Source organism: Passer domesticus, chromosome 8, assembly GCF_036417665.1.
Source record: "Passer domesticus isolate bPasDom1 chromosome 8, bPasDom1.hap1, whole genome shotgun sequence".
NCBI classification, from domain to species: Eukaryota; Metazoa; Chordata; class Aves; order Passeriformes; family Passeridae; genus Passer; species Passer domesticus.
Window position 1 is genome coordinate 49646453 of NC_087481.1, and position 21117 is coordinate 49667569.

At 40.4% G+C, this 21117-nt stretch overlaps 2 protein-coding genes and 1 long non-coding RNA gene across 9 annotated transcripts in view; 2 read left to right on the top strand and 1 right to left on the bottom strand.

Moving 5' to 3' along the window:
* Positions 1 to 1529: 1529 nt before the first annotated feature.
* Positions 1530 to 12059, bottom strand: ZDHHC6 (zinc finger DHHC-type palmitoyltransferase 6). 4 transcript variants are annotated; one of them, XM_064431317.1, is made up of 10 exons: positions 11355 to 12059; positions 9525 to 9616; positions 7783 to 7942; positions 6625 to 6786; positions 5988 to 6041; positions 4351 to 4518; positions 4010 to 4051; positions 3528 to 3673; positions 3396 to 3439; positions 1530 to 2093 (listed from the first exon to the last, which is right to left on the bottom strand). In XM_064431317.1, exons 1-10 carry the CDS (start codon positions 12057 to 12059, stop codon positions 1990 to 1992), a joined length of 1677 nt encoding a protein of 558 aa, XP_064287387.1. In that variant the 3' UTR covers positions 1530 to 1989. The 4 variants fall into 4 exon arrangements, with proteins under 4 accessions (XP_064287387.1, XP_064287389.1, XP_064287386.1 ...); XM_064431319.1 differs by having other exon boundaries at positions 11330 to 11685; XM_064431316.1 differs by lacking the exon at positions 1530 to 2093 and adding an exon at positions 2136 to 2816.
* VTI1A (vesicle transport through interaction with t-SNAREs 1A) overlaps positions 12027 to 21117 on the top strand; it is a 256745-nt gene continuing 247654 nt past the window's right edge. For all 4 annotated transcript variants that reach the window (XM_064431322.1, XM_064431320.1, XM_064431323.1 and 1 more), the window contains exons 1-2: positions 12027 to 12160; positions 18668 to 18726. In XM_064431322.1, coding sequence (XP_064287392.1) covers positions 12067 to 12160; positions 18668 to 18726 — 153 coding nt within the window. In that variant the 5' untranslated portion in view covers positions 12027 to 12066. The remainder of the gene's footprint in view (positions 12161 to 18667; positions 18727 to 21117) is intronic.
* On the top strand, positions 12170 to 16909 carry LOC135306814 (uncharacterized). The gene is made up of 3 exons (XR_010367580.1): positions 12170 to 13197; positions 13392 to 13519; positions 14398 to 16909. It is a non-coding gene; the product is annotated as an uncharacterized LOC135306814 (long non-coding RNA).

The following is a 21117-nucleotide window of genomic DNA, read 5'->3' on the forward strand; positions in this document are numbered from 1 at the left end:
CATTGTAGCTGCCTGGCTCTGTATGGCTGCAGCTAGAACACAACTGCTGCAGAACATGAACTTGTTCCCTACACTGTTACTGGTCAGCCACAGCTCCAGCCATGAGGCAATAATTTAGTGTAGTCCAGATCTGCTCCTGTAGTCTAGTTGCTCCTCTACCCAACTTTCTTTTCCTTGTCTTCAGCTTAGGCTGAGGTGAAAGAATTAATGTACCACATGAAATAAGATGTGAGATTTTCTTGTATTATGCTGCTGCTTCAGAAAATGATTTAAGCAAGATGAAAAGTTTCTTATGTCTTCCTTCAGTCTGTGCTGTCTCTACTGAGAGCTCCTCCCTGTCCCTGCAGTAGTCAGCTCTAACAGTTCAAAAGGCAGTGCTAACACGGATGCAACATGGAGAAGGTGTATCTGTAGCTTTCCTAGGCCAATTCTCTTTGCAGACAAAAATTGTCTTCCCTGTCTTGTTCAGACAGCTAGTGGCTTTTCCTCTCCCTCTTTAATGCTCTTGTTCAGCTATCCCAAAATGAAAGCAAGATTCACCAAAAGATCCCCCTCTTGCTGTTAGGCAGCTCTAGCTTTGACTAGTAAAAACAACTGACACAATTCTGTTTCTAGTCTGGGCCAAAGATCTTGACATCTTAGAATAACCATTTTGTCACTTACTGTACGTGTCAGAAATGTGAGGCTATAAAGACTTCCAAGTCTCTGAAACTAGATGTAAGAATGTTGCTTATCTTTCCGATCCTTTCCTTAAAGCAATGTGACATGAAAGTCAGTGGTGGCCTAATCTTTTTCTCTGGGGGAGACTGGAGAGAAAAAAGAAAAGAAACAGGGAAGAAATGTATGCCAGAACTGGTTTTGGACACAAAAATTAGCAAGTTACTTGGCAAGAGTAAATCCAGTGCTACTGAGATCTGCAGAAACTCAAGGCTGAATCCTGTGATGCCACCTGCTGCAGTGCCTGGAAAATACTTCTGTTGATACAATAAAGTGATGCTTCCCTGAACAGATATGCTTGGAGGGTGAATGGCACTGCCTCAACAACAAAACATATATAGCAATTCAAGTGTCAGTTGGTCTCATATTGGTCTCTTCTGTGCCACTTCAGCCACATGAACTGATTTCAAATCCTCTAAACCACGCTGACATGTAACTCTACACTATGAGAACAAAAGCACCTGCTGCACTCTGGAGACATTTTAAAAACCTTGAGCTTTTAAGTTACTCTAATTTAAGGTCTTCCTTCTAATAATTCATCCTAGATGCTAAATGAAAATGCTTTAAGAAGGCTGTTAATCATTAATAGCAAAATTCATAAAAATGTTTGCTCTTGGATACTGGCTTAGATTCAGATGGAACAGACAGTGGTGGATGTAATTTTTGCCATTGAAAGCACAAAATATTCCTATTGCAACAACTGAAGCCTTTGAAAAGCAATTTACAAGGTTAAATGTTTACTTCTCAGTCAGTTCACACTCCCATGCCTATGAACCAGTTCTTCTAGGTCTAAGAACAATTGAACCCACAAGTGAATATGAATGTATCATTTATTTGAGGTGGACAATTCACATCATTAAAAGCCACAGGTAAATGAATTTTATCTGGAATTTGAATCAGGTGTTTATTTTCAGGGGCAGCTTCAGAGGAATACAAAAGATAAGCAGCACGCATAACAATCAGATGCGGCTGAGGAAAAAAAACTAAAATCTTAATGCTCAGAATGCAATTTAACATAAAAAAACAATCCTGACTTGTGAGGAAAAAGATGCATCTTGAAGGCAATCCACTGAATGGCTTCTTCAATTATTTATTGTTTAAAAAGTATGCAAACCATGGCACAGGCATATACAACCCTTTCAGCAGTGAGGAAAAGAAAACCTCATCCTAACATATTCATTGCATAAGTCTAAAGTAATATACAGAAAATTTCAAGTAAAGGATTGTGGTCTGAAGTAAAAATTCCATTTCATATTTAAAAAAATTAGAAGGCTATTTGCTTTTCTTCTCTCCATCCACTGGTTGATCCGTTTCAGAGTCATACTGGTATTTTTCCACACACTTCCTAGGGAACCAGCCTCGTTCTCTTATTCCACCTTAAGACATGAAAAGTTGCATTAACTTAGAACAAAACATGGCCCACTACTGAGGAAAAACACAGGACTGGAAGAGACATCAAGCACTTACCTAAGTTATTTTCTTCTACAAGACAGAACATCTAAGTAATTTCTAACATCATTGCCTGGGGATGCATGGATTCTCTCCAACTACCTAAAATGTTTTCAGACATCTCCAAAGCTTTTCAGTGCTCTACCTTTCTTGAAAAAATTCATCTTCACACACTATCTGAATCTTTCTGTCTATAAAACAGGTTTACAGCTCCTTTTTCTACACAGCAAGGGCACAGGAAGCAGGTAACAAACTTGTCTACCACAGACTTTCACACAGGTGATGACTATTTGTTCATACCCAGGCTGTCTCTCATTTCCTACTCCTTTCCAGGTAAACTATCCCAATTCTTTTGGCTTTTCCTTATAACTCACATTTTCTATTATTATAATTATTGTAATTTTTCTCTGTTTTCCTCTCATTAGTTGATCTTCCTCTTTTTTGAGATGCAGTAACTGCTTTTACTTGTATGAGTATTTCAGCAGTGTCTCTACCAATGCTGAGGAGGATGGAAGATTTATTTCAGCATCTGGGAAGCTTGTGCAAATATGAAATGCACATGCAATGAATTAACAGTTGCTTGGAAGAAACAACAGAATCCAACATACCCTCTGGCAGGCAAAACTTTTGTTTAGTCCAAAGCAAGAGGTCTGAAGTGAAAAATGTAAAAGCTTCAATGCAGGTGGCTGTGATGCTGGCCTTCTGCGGATCAGCAGGAGTCTTTAATATCTTCAACACCCCCAGGTAGTTTTATAAATGCATATTAAAGTCTCCAGAAATTATTCCAAACAAAGACATGATGTCTCCAATTTTTTAAGATACACAAAAAATCATCTCTAGAGTTATACAGAATGTGTAGGTAGGAAGCCTGGATTTGATTAAGACAGACCACCATTTAAATATCAAAAAATGAATAATCCTTCAACCTCTTTATTGTCTAAAAGTCTAACTTTTCCTTAGAATATGAAGTGTCATCATCACACTGAACTTTCAATAAACTACTATATCAGTGTTCTGTCAGTCTGACAGAGTGAATGAATGTTTATCAAAACTGGGAAGTCTGTTAGATGCTAAGAATAAAACCTGTGAAGAATGCAGAGAAGCTAGTGCCAGTAATGTTATCATTCTACATTTTGAGAAATGAAAATACAATATTGACCACATTTCTAGATAGCTATAAAACTGATTTGCAATTTTCAACAGAAGAAGTGAAATTAACTGCTCCATACCATCCGCAGCTGAGATGAGAATCTTCTCACCATACATCCAGTGTCTGGGGAAGGAAGTGTAACAGGTAATTAGATGCCAGAACTCAACCCAATACTTCTTTAAACCAAATACAAAGGTGTGGAGCCACTAACTTTAAGCCTCTGGTGGCTAAAATCAGATCCCCTTTACTCAGTGCAATTCTAGGTTCTTCAGTGCACGGTGTTGTGAAGAATGTTTTAACACCTTTAGTCACAGGGCAGCAGACGCCACTGTAATCTTCTATGGCTCGATACCGCACCTACAGATTGGAACAGAACAGAAATTTGTTTTTTGAAGGAGTCATGGCCCTATTGATAAGTTTCACTCTAAAAAAAATCAATTCAAGCATACCACAGATTTAAACATAATGACAGTGGTTGTCAAAGGAACTGTAAATTCTAAATTACTGCTTAACAATGAAGCACAGTCCTCTTTATTATCATGTTTCTTCCCATCTGGAAACTAAGAAGCAAATGCTAAGTGCCAAGATTAAGCAGATTGCTATATGTCACTTGTATAGCTTAATTACATTTATTTATACTGCTATTTCTATTATTTCAAAGTAATTTTAGACCAAACTTCAACAAATACTTACACTTCTTACTCGCTTGTCTGCTTTCTGTTTCAGTTGCTCTATCTATAAATGATTATAAAAAGAAATTTAGGCAGCATTCAACACAAAATGAAGCCAGGTATTGAAATCATTCAAAGAACACAGGAAGTACAGTTTGAAACACAAGAAGCAGTTTGAAACACAAAAAAAAAGCTTAACTTTTTAGTGCATCAAAACTGGGAGAACATTTAACAGAACTCCTGTACATGTATTTCAAGCCTGTGTGTTTTAGTTATTAAAAAGGCTGGTCTATTATTGCAAAGGAAAGCAGACAATTGTATAGTGGGGAGAATCAGCTTGAGACACCATTGAAGAGCAGTTACCGTCAAACTGTACTGGTGACATCCATCTCTAACTGGCCAGTCCAGGCCATCTCCCTCAGGAATCCCAGACCATGTAAACACTTGCCTGAAGTTCTTCCATTTACTTCCCATATCATAGGGGAAGATAAAGGTCTCACCCGTTTGGTAGTACTGGATTCTGTCTTTGGCCTAGAAAATAATTAAGAAATGCAGTAGATAAAAACACCCTGCACCTGACTGCAGTCAAGCAGCAATTATTAAAAAGGCTGGGTCAGAAGTCCTGTATGGGACCATGGGACCTAAAGGCAAATATTTTCAGGCAAGAGTAGTGAACTCCTGCTACATCAACCCAGGCTTTAAAAACTCCTTAAACCAATAATGGCATTCAGAAGGATGTCTGGTTTGGGTGTCTCCATCCCTGTTACCCTCATTTACCCTTTAACTGACTACACTGACAATTCCCTCCACACTCGGATCTTACTTTACTGCTTTCTTTTAGGGACCAACGCCTGACTATTTCTCAGTTACACACAAAAGCTTCCACAGCTCAGAATCCTTTGACTAATCATCACAAACATGACTCAACACTGGTAGTGCCAATTCCTCCTCTAAGAATGCACACACAGGCATGATCTGAGCTGCCCACATTCCAGTCACGAGCTTTACATTCCCACAGTTCTGATGACATCTAGTGGAGCAGCCACAGAAGTGTGTTCTCTTTGTTGTAATGCCATTTTATTAAATATTTATGTATTACAGTCCATGCTCAGCTTTCAAAAGGGACACATTACCAGCCTGTGTTGTACAGTAAAAATTTTAACATATTATTCCAAATTTTACAATGTAGTGATAACAGGGATTTCTTTCACTTATGTTCCATTATTCCACTATTCAAAGGTCTAACAGGACTTGGATCCAGCCACATCCCATGCAAAGAGTTGACATTACAAAACTTTAAGTACTTATACATAGTCAAGATTCTCCTGCTAATTTGGCACACAAAATAAAAGAAAGACAACAAGACATTAATGAAATGTCTGTGGACTTACACAAAACTACCAGATAGAACCAAACTAATTTCTAAATACTGAGTCAGTTTTGCTTCCTCTAAACTTAGCTTCTGTTGCTTGACTGTATTTCTCCTGAAAAATCTTGTGAAAACCTTTATGAAGATAAAGAGATCCAAGAAAAATTTAAAGGACAGAAGACTAGATATTTTCTAGTACTTCTTTACAATCAAGGAAAATCCTCCCTCACAATCCAAAGTAAGAAATGGGTAAAACCATGACTCAAAAGATGCCACTTTGACTGGGTCACTGAGGTGGACAATCTACACCTACAGGCAGATGTAATGACTAAGATAGCTCAAGTTTCAGATTAAAACACCCACATATTTCAAGTAGGAAAGCCTTTTCAAAGCAAACATTATTCTATGTTCAACAAATTCCTCCAAAACAAACACAAAAATGTACGCATTTACTCGATTTCTCATTTCTTTCAGTGAATTTCAGAGATGGTAAGGGAAAAACTTGTTGTAGGTGTTAAGTCAGTGGTGAATTGAAATAACATCTTTGGTTTTAATCCAGAGATGAGACAAAAATTATAAATACGGAAAATAGACTTTGTAGCAGTACAAGAATACTATATTAAAAGCATACCTTTTCTTCAATCCAGGATTCGATTGAAGTTTTATTTGTCAAAATGACTTTCATCTGAAATAAAAGTGTTAGCTGCAATTAGGATTTATTTTCTGCAGAAATACATCAGCTATATAAATAAAGCTTCATTTAACAAACTAAACTTGTTTTAAAGAACAAAGCAACCCTTATAGACTTAACTGAAACATTTGTTAGAAGCCAACCCTCAGCAGAGACACACGATCTAGAATTATACACTTAAGACAGTATCACACAGTATTCCACTTTATGCTTAAAATGTGTCTTTTTGTTTCCTTCCAAAGATCTCCAACATTTTAAGAAATATATCAGGCATATTTACACCTATTTGCAGGGACAGGGCAAGTATTTTGCCTTTTTCAGAGAGTTTATAAAATCCACCTCATGTTTTCTTAGTTCATTCGATTTTCACATCCAAGTCCTTCCATGAAAAATAATGAAAAAACCCCAAAACTGTGGTAACAGAAAAACTAGGACAAAGCTACATAAATCCCCGGGAAAGTTATACAACATAAGCTCTGAATACTGCTTCTTATCTCAATACTGAATTTTGTTTCTGCTCCACAAGCACAAAGAACTTACAGCTTTTAACTTCTTTGTAACAGAGCCTTAGACTCACCTGGATAATAAACAGCATACCAACAGCAATAGTTGTTCCTAATGCCAGTCCTAAGGCAAATAAAGATGCAGCAAATGCAGAGAGTCCAAAGGGAATAATGGGACGAGGGTCTCTTTTGGCTGCACTCATGTCAATCTTCACAGAACTCCATCCAAAAGATATCTGCAAAGAGGAAAATTCCATTCAGCTCTAGAACTTTCCAACTGCTGAGCCAAAGCAAGTTATTCCTACAAAATCTGGCTCTGAAAGTAAGTATCCAACATCTGACAGAGATGAAGGAGAGTAACAAAAAAGATGCTCAAAAGACTTGTATCTTCAGAAATTTGCTGCTAGATGGAAAAATGAAACCACAGTCACCATCTTGCAAGCTCCACAGGACCAAAAATCAGCAAAAAAATCTGGACTCTGGTATGTTAAAAAACCCACATTCATCAGTGTCAGGGAAATGCTGCAGGTTTCCTCTGAAAGCTTTGCAGACAGCAATTGTCAACATTATCTCTCTGCAAACACAATTCAGCTGTTACAAATGCAACTTCATCTGTTACACTCAGGTGATGTCATCAAGCTCTTCACTGCAACCACAAAGGCTGAAATCAAAGCTTAAAATCTCAACCATGGATCTGAGATAAGGGATGTATTCCAGAACAAGCTTTACTCACTGTTGCAGTTTTCCAGTTAAAAAAACCACACCTAACATATTTATCTTTAGTCCCAAAAATAATGTACCTTTTTTTCTTGAAGAAAGAGACACAATTCAGAAAAAGTGGCCAGTAAAAGAAAATAAATAGGATCTAACTTGTGTGTTGGAAATAAATAGCAGCTGTTTTCTCTGCCAGCCAAAACACAGCCTGTCTCTCTCTATATATAAATACTACTCAGAAACAGTCTTCAGTCAACGCAAAGCAATAGGAAACTCCCTGTGATTATGAAAAGCAACAGAGAAAAAAAGAATGAAAATAGAAACAACTTTCTCTGAAACCTCCTCCATTCCCATAAGTACATCTTATAGGTACACAACAGAACTAGGAGCGCATGTGGAAAGGAGAACAAAGAATTGCACATGCTTCTTCTCAGAAAATCAAATTCTCTCATACTTCCAGAGATAAATTAGGTACCTGACTTAAATAACATTTTAAGCATTTAGTTATGTTTTCTTACTCTGTTGTAAAGCTGAGTGTACATTGTCATAATAAATATGAAAGAAGCGTGAATGCATCCCAGTGGAGCTAAGAGGAGAAACAGAGTGAAAGATGCATGATTCTGGTATCCACAACAGTTGTTGATCCAAGGACAGTGGTGATCCATCTTCATCACACATCTGTGAATAATAAATATAGATTAATATAAAGGACACATATGATGTTTCTCAAAAAACTCAAAGGATGCCCGATTTTCTACTTCTCAACCTCCATTCTTTCATTTGAACCCACCAGTTTCTGACAGATCAACACAGTAGTTTGTTTTCAGTTTCTATTCAGCATTATACTTCCATTGTAGAATTTCAAAAAGCAAATAAAAAGTGCTTCCAGGTCCCACCCTCCCCAGTTATCTGTCCTCCTCTTTACTCAAACTAACTAGTTGCTAATAATCACCATAGCACAGAGCCTGGAGACAGAGCCATAGAATGGGAAGTGTAAGAACTATGATCACAATAATTAAGCACTACTATTAATGCCAGTTTTTAAAAATCAGAATACCAGGAAAATAAAGGAAATATCAAATTCCCTGTGAACTACTTGTAGAAAGAGTATTTAAAGAAAGATATACAGACAGAAGTGTGATAGTGACTCTTTTCAGTGGTAAACCCCCTGAAAGCTTTCTCAATTGCTATGTATCAACTTCACACCATTGAAAATCTTCTTCAAAATACATTTAACATGTGTAAACACCCTAGAGACACTCTTGTATTCAATATAAAACCAGTTATTTTGGTGTAGCTTATAGATGCAAAAAAACCCCACCTGAATAAAGATTTGTTCACCTTCCAAATTACCTTGACAGGTGTAAAAATCTATGTGACCACCTAAGTGATCAATCCTCAGTGTAAAGATTGTCACTCAAGGACAAGAGTAATTAGCTTTAAATCTGGAGATGATGTAGCCAAATTACAGCACTGCTCTGGAGTTTCAGTTTCTGTTTCCTAAAAAAACTCTGCCTGTACATCTTGGGTTTACAGAAGTAACAAATGAACAAGTATGTTGCAATATACACCACACTCTCTTAGGAGTCCTTCAGAGGACAACCTGCTTAGACTGCAGACAGCTGAAGTGCCTTGATTTTTTCAAGATGCACTAAATTCTAGTGATAGTTATTTATAATGAAGGGTCCTTTGTATCAGGATCATTCTGTTGGAAGATAACAAGGTGCAAACTTCTTAAGTTGACCAAAGGGTTTATTACTTCACTTAACATGCCAACTCCCTTCAAAAACCCATTTTGGTGAAGAGTGAAAAAAGCAGTCCAAAATTTCCACTCAAATCAACATTTAATTCCCATTTGGAAGGTGACAGAATAGGTATTTCTACTCTCTAAGCAGGTCAATGTTTGGACTCAGAATTTAAAAAGAATTTCAGATGACTTTTAGGTATTTACAGACCCACATCCCTGAAGCAGGACTGCATCGTTTTGTTAGTACCATCAAGAGTCTCTTAAGAGAAGCTGATTTCAGACTATAAAGGAAATGTTAAAGACAGTAATTTTTCTAAATTACAACACAGCAAAACTGTATAGATACCATACAGCTAAAAAGTGGAAACACTTGAAAGGGCTATAGTGCTCATATGGAGGCTTTTTAAAAAATTATAATGCAATTGCTGGAAGCACAAATTATGGTAATAGCCCATTATTAGATATGAAGCTGCTGTAAAATGGACTTTCAACAGCTGTGAAGAGGAACAGTACCTGTTACACTTCCGACAGTGATGTGAGCGAGGTGCCTTGTAAGACTGACACACTTTACAGTATTGGAGATACATGCAATCCTGAGATTTTTCCTTTAAACAGAAGAACAGCAGTGTTAGATGTATACACAACTCTGCTGGCAATGTTTATCTTGGCATTTCCCTAACTTTTGACTCCTTCTGACAGGGTGTGTTTCATAGTCCAACCCTATTTAATGGTAGGCGTCAAAGAGAGGAAAAACCAAAATTAAATAATCTCCCAGCTAATCTCTTGGCTGTCAACACAGGCATCTTCCACTGTGGAAAGTGCTGGATGCTAAAAGAAATAAACAGTTCTTCTGTCAGGAAGAGTAACTATACAAGCAGGATTCCACAGTGAAGTTCTGAGAGTAAAAGTTAGCATGTTGTTGTTGTAATAAAAAAAAATCCCGAGCACATTTTCTCTCCATTTTACACAATAAACCACTCTAAGCTCACTACTCAGATACAGCAGTGGTAAACTAATGTTCAACTCCCTCACAATCTCATTTACACACACACACACCCCAACTACAGCAAGATGAGAGGCAGAGACACTTGCAGACAGCAAGTAGCGGCCAAAATCTTGCACTCAGGAAGTGGAGCACCCACTTGTCCTGCTAAGATGATTATCAGGATCCTCTTCTGCCCAGACTCTGTCCTGAGTTAATATTCCACAATTAGAAAGGTGACCAGCACTAAACTCTGCATCACACTGGAACACAAACTCTGGGCAGCTGCCTTGGGATCCTGAACCTGTGTCATTCTTGACTACAACTCTTCCAAGAGATTACTGAAGCACAGGAAATGCAAATTTCTATCTTGCGCTGTGTTAAGCAGATGGCAACCATATAATTTTCTAGCTTGCATAAAATAAAAAAGAAATTTTCTAAATTAATTACTTCCAACTGTTACTGCTAGCAGCAAAATCTCCAAACCAGGTGTCTGCAGGAGCATGCAGACAACCCCGAGCTTCTCATTCCCAGCCATCAGTGCTTGTTTTCTGCTTTTGAGAAGCTCCTAATATAATAAAACACAGCAACTGCTGCCAGGCAAGCAGCATTACCAGAGCCCAGACAGCACAGGGAGGGGATGGAGCAGGGCAGCAGGACAGAACAGAGCCTCGGAGAAGCAGCTAAAGGACGTAACTCGGGCAGGAAGCCCGCTCAGCTCTGCAAGGCTGACAAAGCAGCAGGCACGGAAATCAACAGTGCTGTGCTTGCTGGAGCTGGGTCCAGGAACGGCCACCTGAAATATCACAACAACGGCCACTGAAAACCACCAAAGGAGACCCAAAAGGCTACATGAGGACTTCTCATAAGGAACCTGACAATGTAAAGCACTACATATACATCACACATACGTTAAATAAGTGGGGATAGCTAGTGAATGTGTAACCAATGTGGCTGATAAAAACTCTGTTTACCCAACGCTCGGCACACTCGATTAGAGGAAGGATATCTAAGGGTCGAGCGTGCTGCTTTCTAACAGCAAAACTCTGTCAGAAAGTTTGTATCTGTCTGATTTCGGTATCAGGAGCAAACTGGGTTGTGCTGGAAACTCAGGAAGCGGCAAGAGCAAACCGGGGAGAGGCAAAGGAAAGATTTCAGAGCAAGATAAGGAGCAAGGAACGGCCTGAGAGCGAGCAGCGTTCCTGGGGCACAGAGGAGAAACAGCGGCACCGAAAAGCAGGCGATCTGCACCGTCCTGACCGCGGGGCCGGCCCGGCCCCAGGGCTGCCCGCCGGTCCCCCGGGACGAGGCGAGGCGGTCGCAAGGCAGCGCTTACCGGCGTCCACCCCAGCGGGACGTACCCGGGGCCCACGAACATGGCGCTGAAGTAGTTGTAGAGGATCATGACGGTCCAGTTGAGCAGCATCACGAAGTTGACGCTTCCCCCGGCCGTGTCCAGCGGCCAGTACCAGAGCGCGGCGTCGGCCATGGCGGTGGCGGAGCACACGGCCACCACGGCCAGCGCCACCGCCGGGCCCCAGTGGCACAGGCGCCGCGCCCGCTGCAGCGCGCCCGGCCCCGCCATCGCCGCTACCGCCGCCCGGCCGCCGCCGCCCCGCCGCCGCCGTGCATGGCTCCCGCCGGCCGCCCAGGGAGAGGGCGGGAAGGGAAGAGGGAAGGGAAGAGGAGGGGAGGGCAGGGAGGGAAGGGCAGGCAGGGAAGGGGAGGAGCGGGGCGGGAGCGGGGCCCGCGCTGCCGCCGCCCGCCCGCCCGCGGTCCGCCCGCAATACGGTCCCCCCCGGAAACAGCGGCCCGCCGGTAGCGCCGCGGCCGCGTCCCTCCCGCCTGCAGGTTACGAGGCGGGGCGAGAGGGGCTGCGGGGCGGGAGTCACCGACTCTCCTCGGTGCCCGCGCTGCCAAGGCCGCTCAGGGGTTTGTCGGATCGCCTGAGTTGCGGCGGAACGCGTGGCGAGGCGCCGGGGGCCGGGGCGGGGGACGCGTTTCGGCGTGGCAGAACGCGGAAGCGCCGCGGTGCGGAGCGGCGCCCCCGGCAGCGGCAGCGCCATCGCCGCGATGTCCTCCGACTTCGAGAGCTACGAGCAGGACTTCGCCGTGCTCACGGCAGACATCACCGGCCGCATCGGGAAGGTGCCGAAGCTGGTAGGAGGTGAGCGGCTGCTCTCCGCCCCCGCGGCCGTCGCTCCGCAGGCCCGGCCGGCCGTGTGGGAGCGGCGCTGCGGCTGCCGGCGAGGGGCGCGCCGGGCGGCGCGGGAGGAGGCGGCGAGCCGCGGGAGCTCTCACCGGGCTGTCCTCGCTCCTTAGGCAGCGCAGTCACCTCCCTGCCCCGCGTCTGTCCCCGCTGCGAGCTGTCTCTTGAGATGTGCTGGGAACGCTCTGGCAGTGTTTGTTTGCTGGTCGCCTGTGAGGATCAGCTCCTCCCTTCTGCCCGGCTCTGGGGCACGCGAAGTTTCCCACTGCACCTGAGGGGCTGCTGGGGGATGTTCCTGTACCAGCATTGCTGCTGAATCCTCTTTATTGTGATCATGCCACGACATCGCTAATGGAAATCAAGTGTTTTTCCTGTGGCACAGACAGATTTTGTGCATGACTTAATCTGAATCAGTGTTTTTGCTGCCTGCTTCTCGTACATTTCATTTGGGTAATTGACTGTGGTGACTCACAGGCAGGAGGGAATTCAAAGAAATCCGTGTTTATTTACTTTAACGTGTTTGTCAGTAGCCTGCAGCGTTCATGGTCTGTTTCATGATGTATCCCTGCAGCAGAGTCAGTACTGTCTGTAAGAGTAGAAAGATGAAAATTTTAATTTTGTTAATCAGCCCAGCTGAATCTTCCAGCACACAGGAATCAGTGGCCCAGTACAGGGCTCTGAGTGTGAGATGGAGGGAAGCTGACACTCATGGTTTTCCCATCTGTTCCTCTTGTAGCTCAGCTTAATGCCTCTTCTATTTCCAGCTCATTTATTACTTCTGCCTCTGCTTCTTATGCATATTACCCAAAAGCTTGGGACCCTTAACCATAGGAGTGGATACTGTGTAAGAAGGAGGTAAACACATACTGATGGTGTACTTATCCATATGACTAAAAGAAAACGTATCACACATCCAGGACCAAAGAATATCATCCTGCTTTTAGAGTGGGAAGTGCATCATGGAGTGATGAAGTAGTGACTAAACAGGATTTGAGGTAGGTGGTCAGCTAAAATGTGTGATCTCAGGGGATTTTGAATAAAAAATCTTTTTTGATTTTGGAAGGTGTGTCCAATTCTAATCTTAGCAAGTTAGAAAGTTTTCTGAAAAAATAGGGTTGAGCTCCATGGTTAAAGGAAACTATGCCTTTTCCTTGGCTTAACAAATATATTTTGCTCTTGATCTTAACAGCAAGGACACAGAGAGATAATTCAGTCAGAACCTGCAGCTGAGGTGGAAAAATTTGTCTGTTTCAAATGGAAACTTACAAGATGAAGATGAGAGAGAAACAGAGTTCCTGTGATTGAATTTTAGATCTGGTGTGTAATTTAATCTTCTCAGAAATTATATTTAACCTGTAAATGGCTACTGGAACCATTTACTGAGATGATGCAGGGAATCCTTCACAAAGGCTTCTTAACTTCTGAACAGTACATTTAAGGACCTCTGGTAGGAACAGGGAGACATCATAAATACACTGCTGGTTCATCCTCTGAAAATCAATAGTGCCAGACTGATTTATAGGAAAAGAGAGATTTAATTCCCTAATTGTAAAGAATAGAGATTTGAGTTCCTTATTGTATAGATTTTGGAAGTCATCAGAGTCTGTTCAATAGTAGGAAGAATATTCTGCATCATAGTAGTGGATTTCGATAATCCTCTCCTTGAATCAGCCTCCCTTATTCACTTAGGGAGATTTTGGAGCTTAAATAAAAGATGTTTAAAGAGTGTTGGCTTCAATAGTGACATAGCCTAGAAGCAGCAGGCTTTGAAATCATCACTCTTTTATGAGACCATTAGAAGGTTACTTTTTAAATAGAATTTGCCTCCTCTCAGAGGAGACAGAAGGCATGTTCCCTGCAGGACCAGGAGTGTGGTACTGGGCTAAATGAAGTCAAGATAAGACAAAAGTTAATTTTTTTCCCCCCCATGTTATATTTGTTGTTGGTTATACATGGTTTGAACTGATTTGCATTACAGCTGCTTCTTGCACTGTACATTTATGGCTTAGCTATTGCTTCTGTCTTCAGGGCTATTCTGTCTTTCATAAGGAAAAAAAAAATTCCATGACTTCAAAACAACCTGCAGTCTTAGCTAACAGAGGCATTTGACCACCTAGAAAAAAAAAATCTCTGATTATGCTGAACACTTTATCAGAAATATTTTAAATACGCCTTTTCCCCTTGTTTCTTAATAGGAATATTTGCAAGATCTTTGCTTCTTCATCACCAGAAGTTCCAGTTAGTTCTTGTGGCGCTGACTGGGAGAGCCTCAAAAAGAGGATTATGAGGTGGGAGGGGAGCTGAGGTGACAGTTTTCAGCTGCAGTGTTTTGAGAGAGATTGCTGATGGCCTTCTTCCTCCCCGCTGGAAGAAGCAGGATGAAAGGTGTAAGGACTTGTGCCACTCTGCATAATAAAGAGAGATCTCCTGAAGTCTAGTGACTGGTTATTTCCCTCTGCTGCCCAAGAAGGACCTGCTCTAATGGAGAAATGCTGCTTAATTGGTTTTGCAGCATTCCTGCATTCCGTGTTGTCAGGACATGATGCTGTCCTGTTCTAGGAGGATGATGGCTCAGCAGACAATCCTGTTGTCACAAATGCATAAGTAGTTCAGCAAGAAATGTTACAAAGGCTCTCTGATATCACAGAAACGAGCAGCGGGGACAATAGAACATCTTGGGAAGAAATGTCCTCTGTTGTTGAGGCAGACATCACCTGGAGAATTAAAGAAAGTTATAAATAGAGAAATGCTTTTTAAATAGATTTTCTGTGATGCTGCTGCAGGTCTTTGAAGAATGAAGATCATTGACTGATGTGTTTTATTAATGCTCCTTGGTGTGTCAGAGAAACATCTGTCTTATGATTTGACCAAAAATTCATATAAATTTTGATTGCTTGATATGAAAGAGAGTTTTATTAGCACAAATGGTGATACTTAGTCCATTTCCAGCACAGTAGCCTCTGTTTGTGATGGCTTTGGACCGGAGTGCTGCCATTCTTCTGATACTTGGTACCTGCATTTTCTGCTGGGCAGTCAAAGTGCTGCATTTCAGTTGCAAACAGGTTTAGCTGAAGAAAGCCCCACCTTTAATTTTCTCTTCTACTCCTGCACTGAAGTTTACTGTCTCAGTTTCAGGTCTGGCTCATTATGCTATGACTCTTGAACCCAGTTTTATAACCCAAAGAGAGAAATGCATGTACTGTTCCATTTGTCTCAGCTGCTGGACAGTAACTTCTGGCAGTGGTGAACATGCAACCACCTGAGTGAGCACAGCAACATCTGCAAGTGGTCTGTGAGCTGAAGCCCTTTGTTACTCAGTCTCCTCCTCAGCATGTACTAATGAAAAGCAGCAATTCCACGAGCAGTGGGACTACTCAGTCTTCATCCAGGTTTTTTTGAGATCAAACCAGTGCTGTGTTATCTTTCCAGCCTTGTAGACAGATTCCCACCTTTCTGTAACTGCTGTATTTTGGGAGACAAAGGAAGTGTCTAATGCCAGGGCAAAGCTGAAGGAACTGGGGAAAATGTATTGAAAGCTTCTTTATTTTAAAAAAGTGATACAACCTTGTGTACAAACAGAGAACAAAACCCCCTTTTGTTTCCAGTCGTTTTCCATAGTTTGTCAATTTCACCACTTAAATTATACAAACTGTGTGGAGTATTTTGTTTGGGATATTCTGTCTAGCAATGTAAGGAAAAAACTACATTTAGATGTATTTGATGGAGCATTGTTTTTTATTTTCTCTAAGGGATATTTGAGTTCTCAATCAAACCAAAAAGTTATAAAACATCTTTTTCTTCATTTCCTGTGAAAGTATATTTAAGGAAATGATTGAGTAGGCAGGTTGAAAACTGCTAAGTCACACTGGACTAATATAGTTATTAATATGAACATCTTTAATTAGACTGTAACTTGTTTGTCCTGATCTACTTGATGAGTGGCAAATTTCTCTTACCCAGAGGAGCTCCCTTGCATCTCACTTTCAGTCTCTGAGCAAGTCATCCTGTGAGTGTTGTGCCCCCCTTCCTATGGGGATTCTGGCTGTGAAATAAGTTGTTTCCTTTGCTTAACCACTGAAGTAAAAGTAAAAATGAAAAGAAATGCTTTGGAATCCATGGTTACGTGGTATTGAGTGCCCTAGAGGATCAGCAGTTGCAACAAGTTTAGCTGCTCTCCTGGAAGTCTGAAGATCCTGCTCCAGAGCTGCAGTGCTGGGATGTTGCCATGTGCCTGCTCACATATCTGTATTTGATGGAAAAACAAAGGCAGTATCTGGGTGATTATGTAGCTGGGCCGGTATTAAAATCTGGAGTTGGGTTAAAATTTAATTAACTAAACCATTGGAGATCATTTGAATACCCTCTCCTTCTAATTTTATGGGAGCAGTTTTAGCTAGACCTTCTTCTGTACTAGTGAGTTTTCCCTACAAAAGGTCTGTAGCTAAATTTCTCTGTGGGATTTTACTGGCCACTGGAGGGCTGAGTAATTCTTGTAATCACAAGTACAAGCAGAATTTGCTCAGTAGGAAATACCTGTCAAAAACCCCCAACTTCATATCCCTAAATTTCAGATCACTAAAAGTGTATGAAAATTGTGATTCAGTACAACTCTGGGAAGTACCAAAAATGCTATAGTAAATTTATTTTCTGCTGCTATATTTTAAAATTTTATTTCAGCTTCAATAAAATGGTGTTGTGTATTTCATACCTTCCATTGTTTTTATTTTTGTCCATTGTCATCTTGCTGACTTCCAAATGAAGGAAAGAAAAGGTGTTTTGGGATATGAGAGTAGAAATATATGGGGTGGCTGGGGAAGGGGCAGATTTCTCTTGATTTTTTATATTAGGAAGATAAAGTGCCATTTTCTGGCTTGGGTGCTATGAGAACCTGGTGGGGAATTAAAGGAAGACAATGCCTGCAGAAAACTACAAGTGCTACACAGAAAATATTTCCTGCATCTTCTGCTGTGTTAGAATCCACCAGACGTGGCAGAGTGAATTCCAGATTTTCAGGAAAGATGGTCCCAAGCCTGATCCTCTGTGCAGGCAGAGCTCCAGTATATGTAACTGAGAAAGGACAGATTGTGATGTTCCTGTGTCCTTGAATGACAGTGTAGAGTATTTTAGGTGAAGAGAAGATAGATGGATAGGCATTTCAGCCTGTGAGAAGCTGATTTATGTTCCTTTATTAAAGTGGTTCTCTCATGAAATTCAGTGGCTTGTGGAATGCAGAGGATCGAAGAAAATCATCAGATTGTCCCTTTGGGTCTTTAATGTGTCAGTTCCAGGATACAAAGAGAACATGTGGAAGAGGGGCAGGGGGATTCACACTTCAAAACAAAGCTCTGAAGTTTAGAGGTACATGATTAAGTCTTGTGCCAGTGTAGACTTGTCCATTGTGACCTCTGGGGAGCTGTGACTGAAGAAGCTTTGGTGACATTCACTTTTTATCTTCTTCATCAGGCAAACCACCAGTACACATGTCTCATGATACTCCTGGTTTCAAACAAAGCATTTGTATGTTGAGAGTGCTCTTAACTTTGTTGACACAATGGGTGGATTTAGAGTCTGAAGGCTGGAAGATGTGATAGTAGGATGGAAACCCTTGAATACCCACAGTAATGAAGCAGTGTGGGGGCATTTTATTATCCAGTGTCTGCATATTTCTCAGTCCCCTTTCATGCAGTAACAAACCAAGTTATGAAGCACTTGGGATGTTTGTGATGAAGTGACACAATCTCAGTTCTCAGTTCAGACTGGATTCTCTGCCTGCAAATGGATGGTTGGAGGCAGGACAAAAGTCAGTCTCTGTGGCTGGGATACAGCCTTGCTGGGGATCCTGGCAGATGGTGATTGCTATGTATAGCTTAAAACTTACTTGAATTTTTAAAAATTTCTATATTTTACTACTAATTTCCATTTTTGCTGTTACTAGAAGACAGTGGTTTTCTTGTAGTTCATGTGGCTTTTCATTTTGTATCTGTTGAAGCAAAAGAAACAATTCTAGACCCAGCATAGGAGTAGGGGAATAGAAACATCATTTTTCTTCAGACCCTGAATTAATTTTAATTGGGATGCTTGATTTTGTGCGTCTCATATTTTTCAAATGAATCTGTTAAGACTTTGTTCTTAAATGTTTTTTCTTCCATTTAGTGTATGCAAGTGCCTTCTCATGCATTTGTACACACCAACAAGTGCCTGCTGAGGCATAATTCCTACAGCTGAAGCAGCTGTGCTTTCCTAACTAGCAAATGCTGCATAACAGGGCAGAAGAACTTCAAGGATTCTCCATTTTTTTTTAAATTTTTTTTTTAATTACTAATGTGTGTATCACCATGCATGAGGATGTCACACAGAATAAACGTTGAGTCTGTTTTAGCTAATACATACAATCTTTTGAAATTGCATGTTTTTCTTTCATGGTAAGAGCACAATTATATTGGTACTTTCCCAATTCTGTTTCAGATGAGAAGAAGCAGATGGTTGCAAATGTTGAGAAACAGCTCGAAGAGGCGAGGGAACTGGTATGTTCTGGCTTTTCATTTGTTAACTGCAAATTCCTAACAAAAGTATTAGGATCATTGATAGTAACATTTAACACCCATGCCTTAAAAATGCTTAACAGTGATACATTACAAAATGAAATAATAGTCTTGAAATAGTTCTTATTTGAGGATATCAAATACAGGAAGAGTATCTTTTTTTAATCCTGTGTTAAGTGATGCAAGGTTTGTACTATTGCTATAAGTTAGTAAGTAGTTACAGACTTAAGAGTTCTGGATTAGGTCTTTAGGAATGGAATTAAATATTTACACACCATGACTTTGATTTTGGCTTGTAAGACCCAAGCACCTGCTTAATTTCATCTAACAAAATATCTTGTAGAGCAGTAGATCTTTTTTCCGTTTTAGCAAGTGAGACATAAAGGTGAGGACAAGGGGGCCATGGCACTGTGAGTCACTGATGAAGAAGAGTGTAGCTGTTAACCAAGCATTAGTTTGTGGTTCACACTGACAAAAAAAATCTCAGTATGTGACAAGCAACATGTGTTAAGGAACTGTGACTCTCATGTTTATTTTGTTCCCGTTATAGTCTGTAGTGTCTTCCATCTGGGAGTATGAGAGTAAAGTTTTGTAGATGTGGAGTAGCTGAGCAGAGGTGCTGGTGACAGCTGAGATTGTCTTTTTCCCACATGGCCAATAGTTCCTTACCTGAAGCTGCTTTTGTTTATTGCTTGCAAATTGGTTTGGTATATCTAATGTCAGAAATGTAATCTCAGTGTTAGGATAGGGAAAGAAATTAGCTTTTCTACCCTAGAATTTCTTGTAATGAAAAAAACTTGAAACAGTTATTTGGCTACTAACTAAACAATAAAATCAATTTTTTTTTAAGTTGCATAGGAAGAAAAATGTCTCTTGACTGTTTGTAGGCATATATGGGGCTTTTGGTTTAAAAATAGAATTATTGGTCTTGTAGACCAGAGCATTGGAATAGCATCCAGTAAAGCTGGATCTTGGGATGACTTCCTGCAGTTTTGCCTTGTGAGGATGGCAAGACATGTAACCTCTCTGATTTGGTATTCCCAGTGAGAAACATGGTAAATTTATTGTCTCATCTCATGAGGATGTTCTGAAGATACAATAAGGTCTTTTGGGCACTTTCATATTCAAACAGCTACAAAAAGTAGAAATCTAGAAATGTTTTTCAGCTCATTTTGACTACAAGTTGACATGGCAAAAGACAGAGCAGCACAGAGAAGCTCCAGTGTGGATGGTCATTCATATTTGGTTTTCTACTCCAGGTAGATTGGAAGGAGCAGAAATTGAGTTAATGGCTTCTTACTTCTCTCCTTATGTCAGAAAAAGATCATCTACATTTGTATTTATTACAAGATTAAAATAAATCCAGTATTTTGTATTTTTATGCTAATGGTGATCTTCATTTAATGCACTGGCTTTTCTTTCACACTTTTGTTTTAGATCTTTAGATTCAATTATTGGCTTTAAGCAATTATCCAACATGTTTGTGATTAATGTCAAGGCTTGGGTGTAGAAATCAATTTGAACAAACCTTATAATAGCAGAAATGATTAAGAGGATCCTATTTTAAACTAGAGGGTACAGTAGAAAATCAAAATAAACCTAATTCATTGCTGCTGATAGTTTTCATGCATTGGTTTCCTTCATTGTCTTGTGTAGTCAAAGCTGGGATTAGCTGATTTTTTTTTATTTTATTTCCTACTTGGCTAGGAAATAACACTCTCATGTATCATAAATATTATTATAGAGATAATTTATTTGTGTTCACTAACCAGTGATGGTTTTAAAACCCTGTCTGCTTTGTTTGGGTAAAATCACTGGTGTAATTGATTTGATATGTGTACAGAACTGACATGAAAACTTTCAGACTCCCAAGCAGTCCTTTCAAGCCAGAGCTGTGGAGTAAGAAATCTCTGGAGAAAAACCCTGTTGTTCTACATCCAGTGTGGAGTATCTAATAGTTATTTTTACCAGGTTTTCAAGAAAGGTGATTGTTGAGCTAACCTTGGGCAAATCCTTTGAGTGTAAAATCTAGCATGTGCCAGAAGAATTGTGAATTTTTGAGTGAAATTCTACTTTTAAGAAGACAAGACTCTCTCTCTGTTATTTGCCTTTATATTTGATGAAGAACTCATCACAAAATTGTTGTGTTGCAAATGCTGGGTTATTCTTGTCTTGTGTTGTTTGGTTTTTTTTTTTTTTTTTTTTTTGTTTAGATCTCTATTTTAGTTCCAGGGCTTTAGAATCAGAATAAAATAGTGAATCTTAACAAGTTTCTTAAAATATAGCAGCTGATTCCAGAGTCCAGAGCAGATTCATATGGAGAAGTGGGAGGGGGAAACTTAATTTGAAGTGGACAACATCAGCCACACTATT

Coding starts and splice junctions, on each gene's coding strand:
- ZDHHC6 (XM_064431316.1), bottom strand. CDS start 12,059: ATGGCGCTGCCGCTGCCGGGGGCGCCGCTCCGCACCGCGGCGCTTCCG. Junction 3,440..3,527: donor TTAGCCACCAGAGGCTTAAA/GTTAGTGGCTCC, acceptor TTCCTTCCCCAG/ACACTGGATGTATGGTGAGA. Junction 2,817..3,395: donor TCTCATCTCAGCTGCGGATG/GTATGGAGCAGT, acceptor TTTTCACTTCAG/ACCTCTTGCTTTGGACTAAA.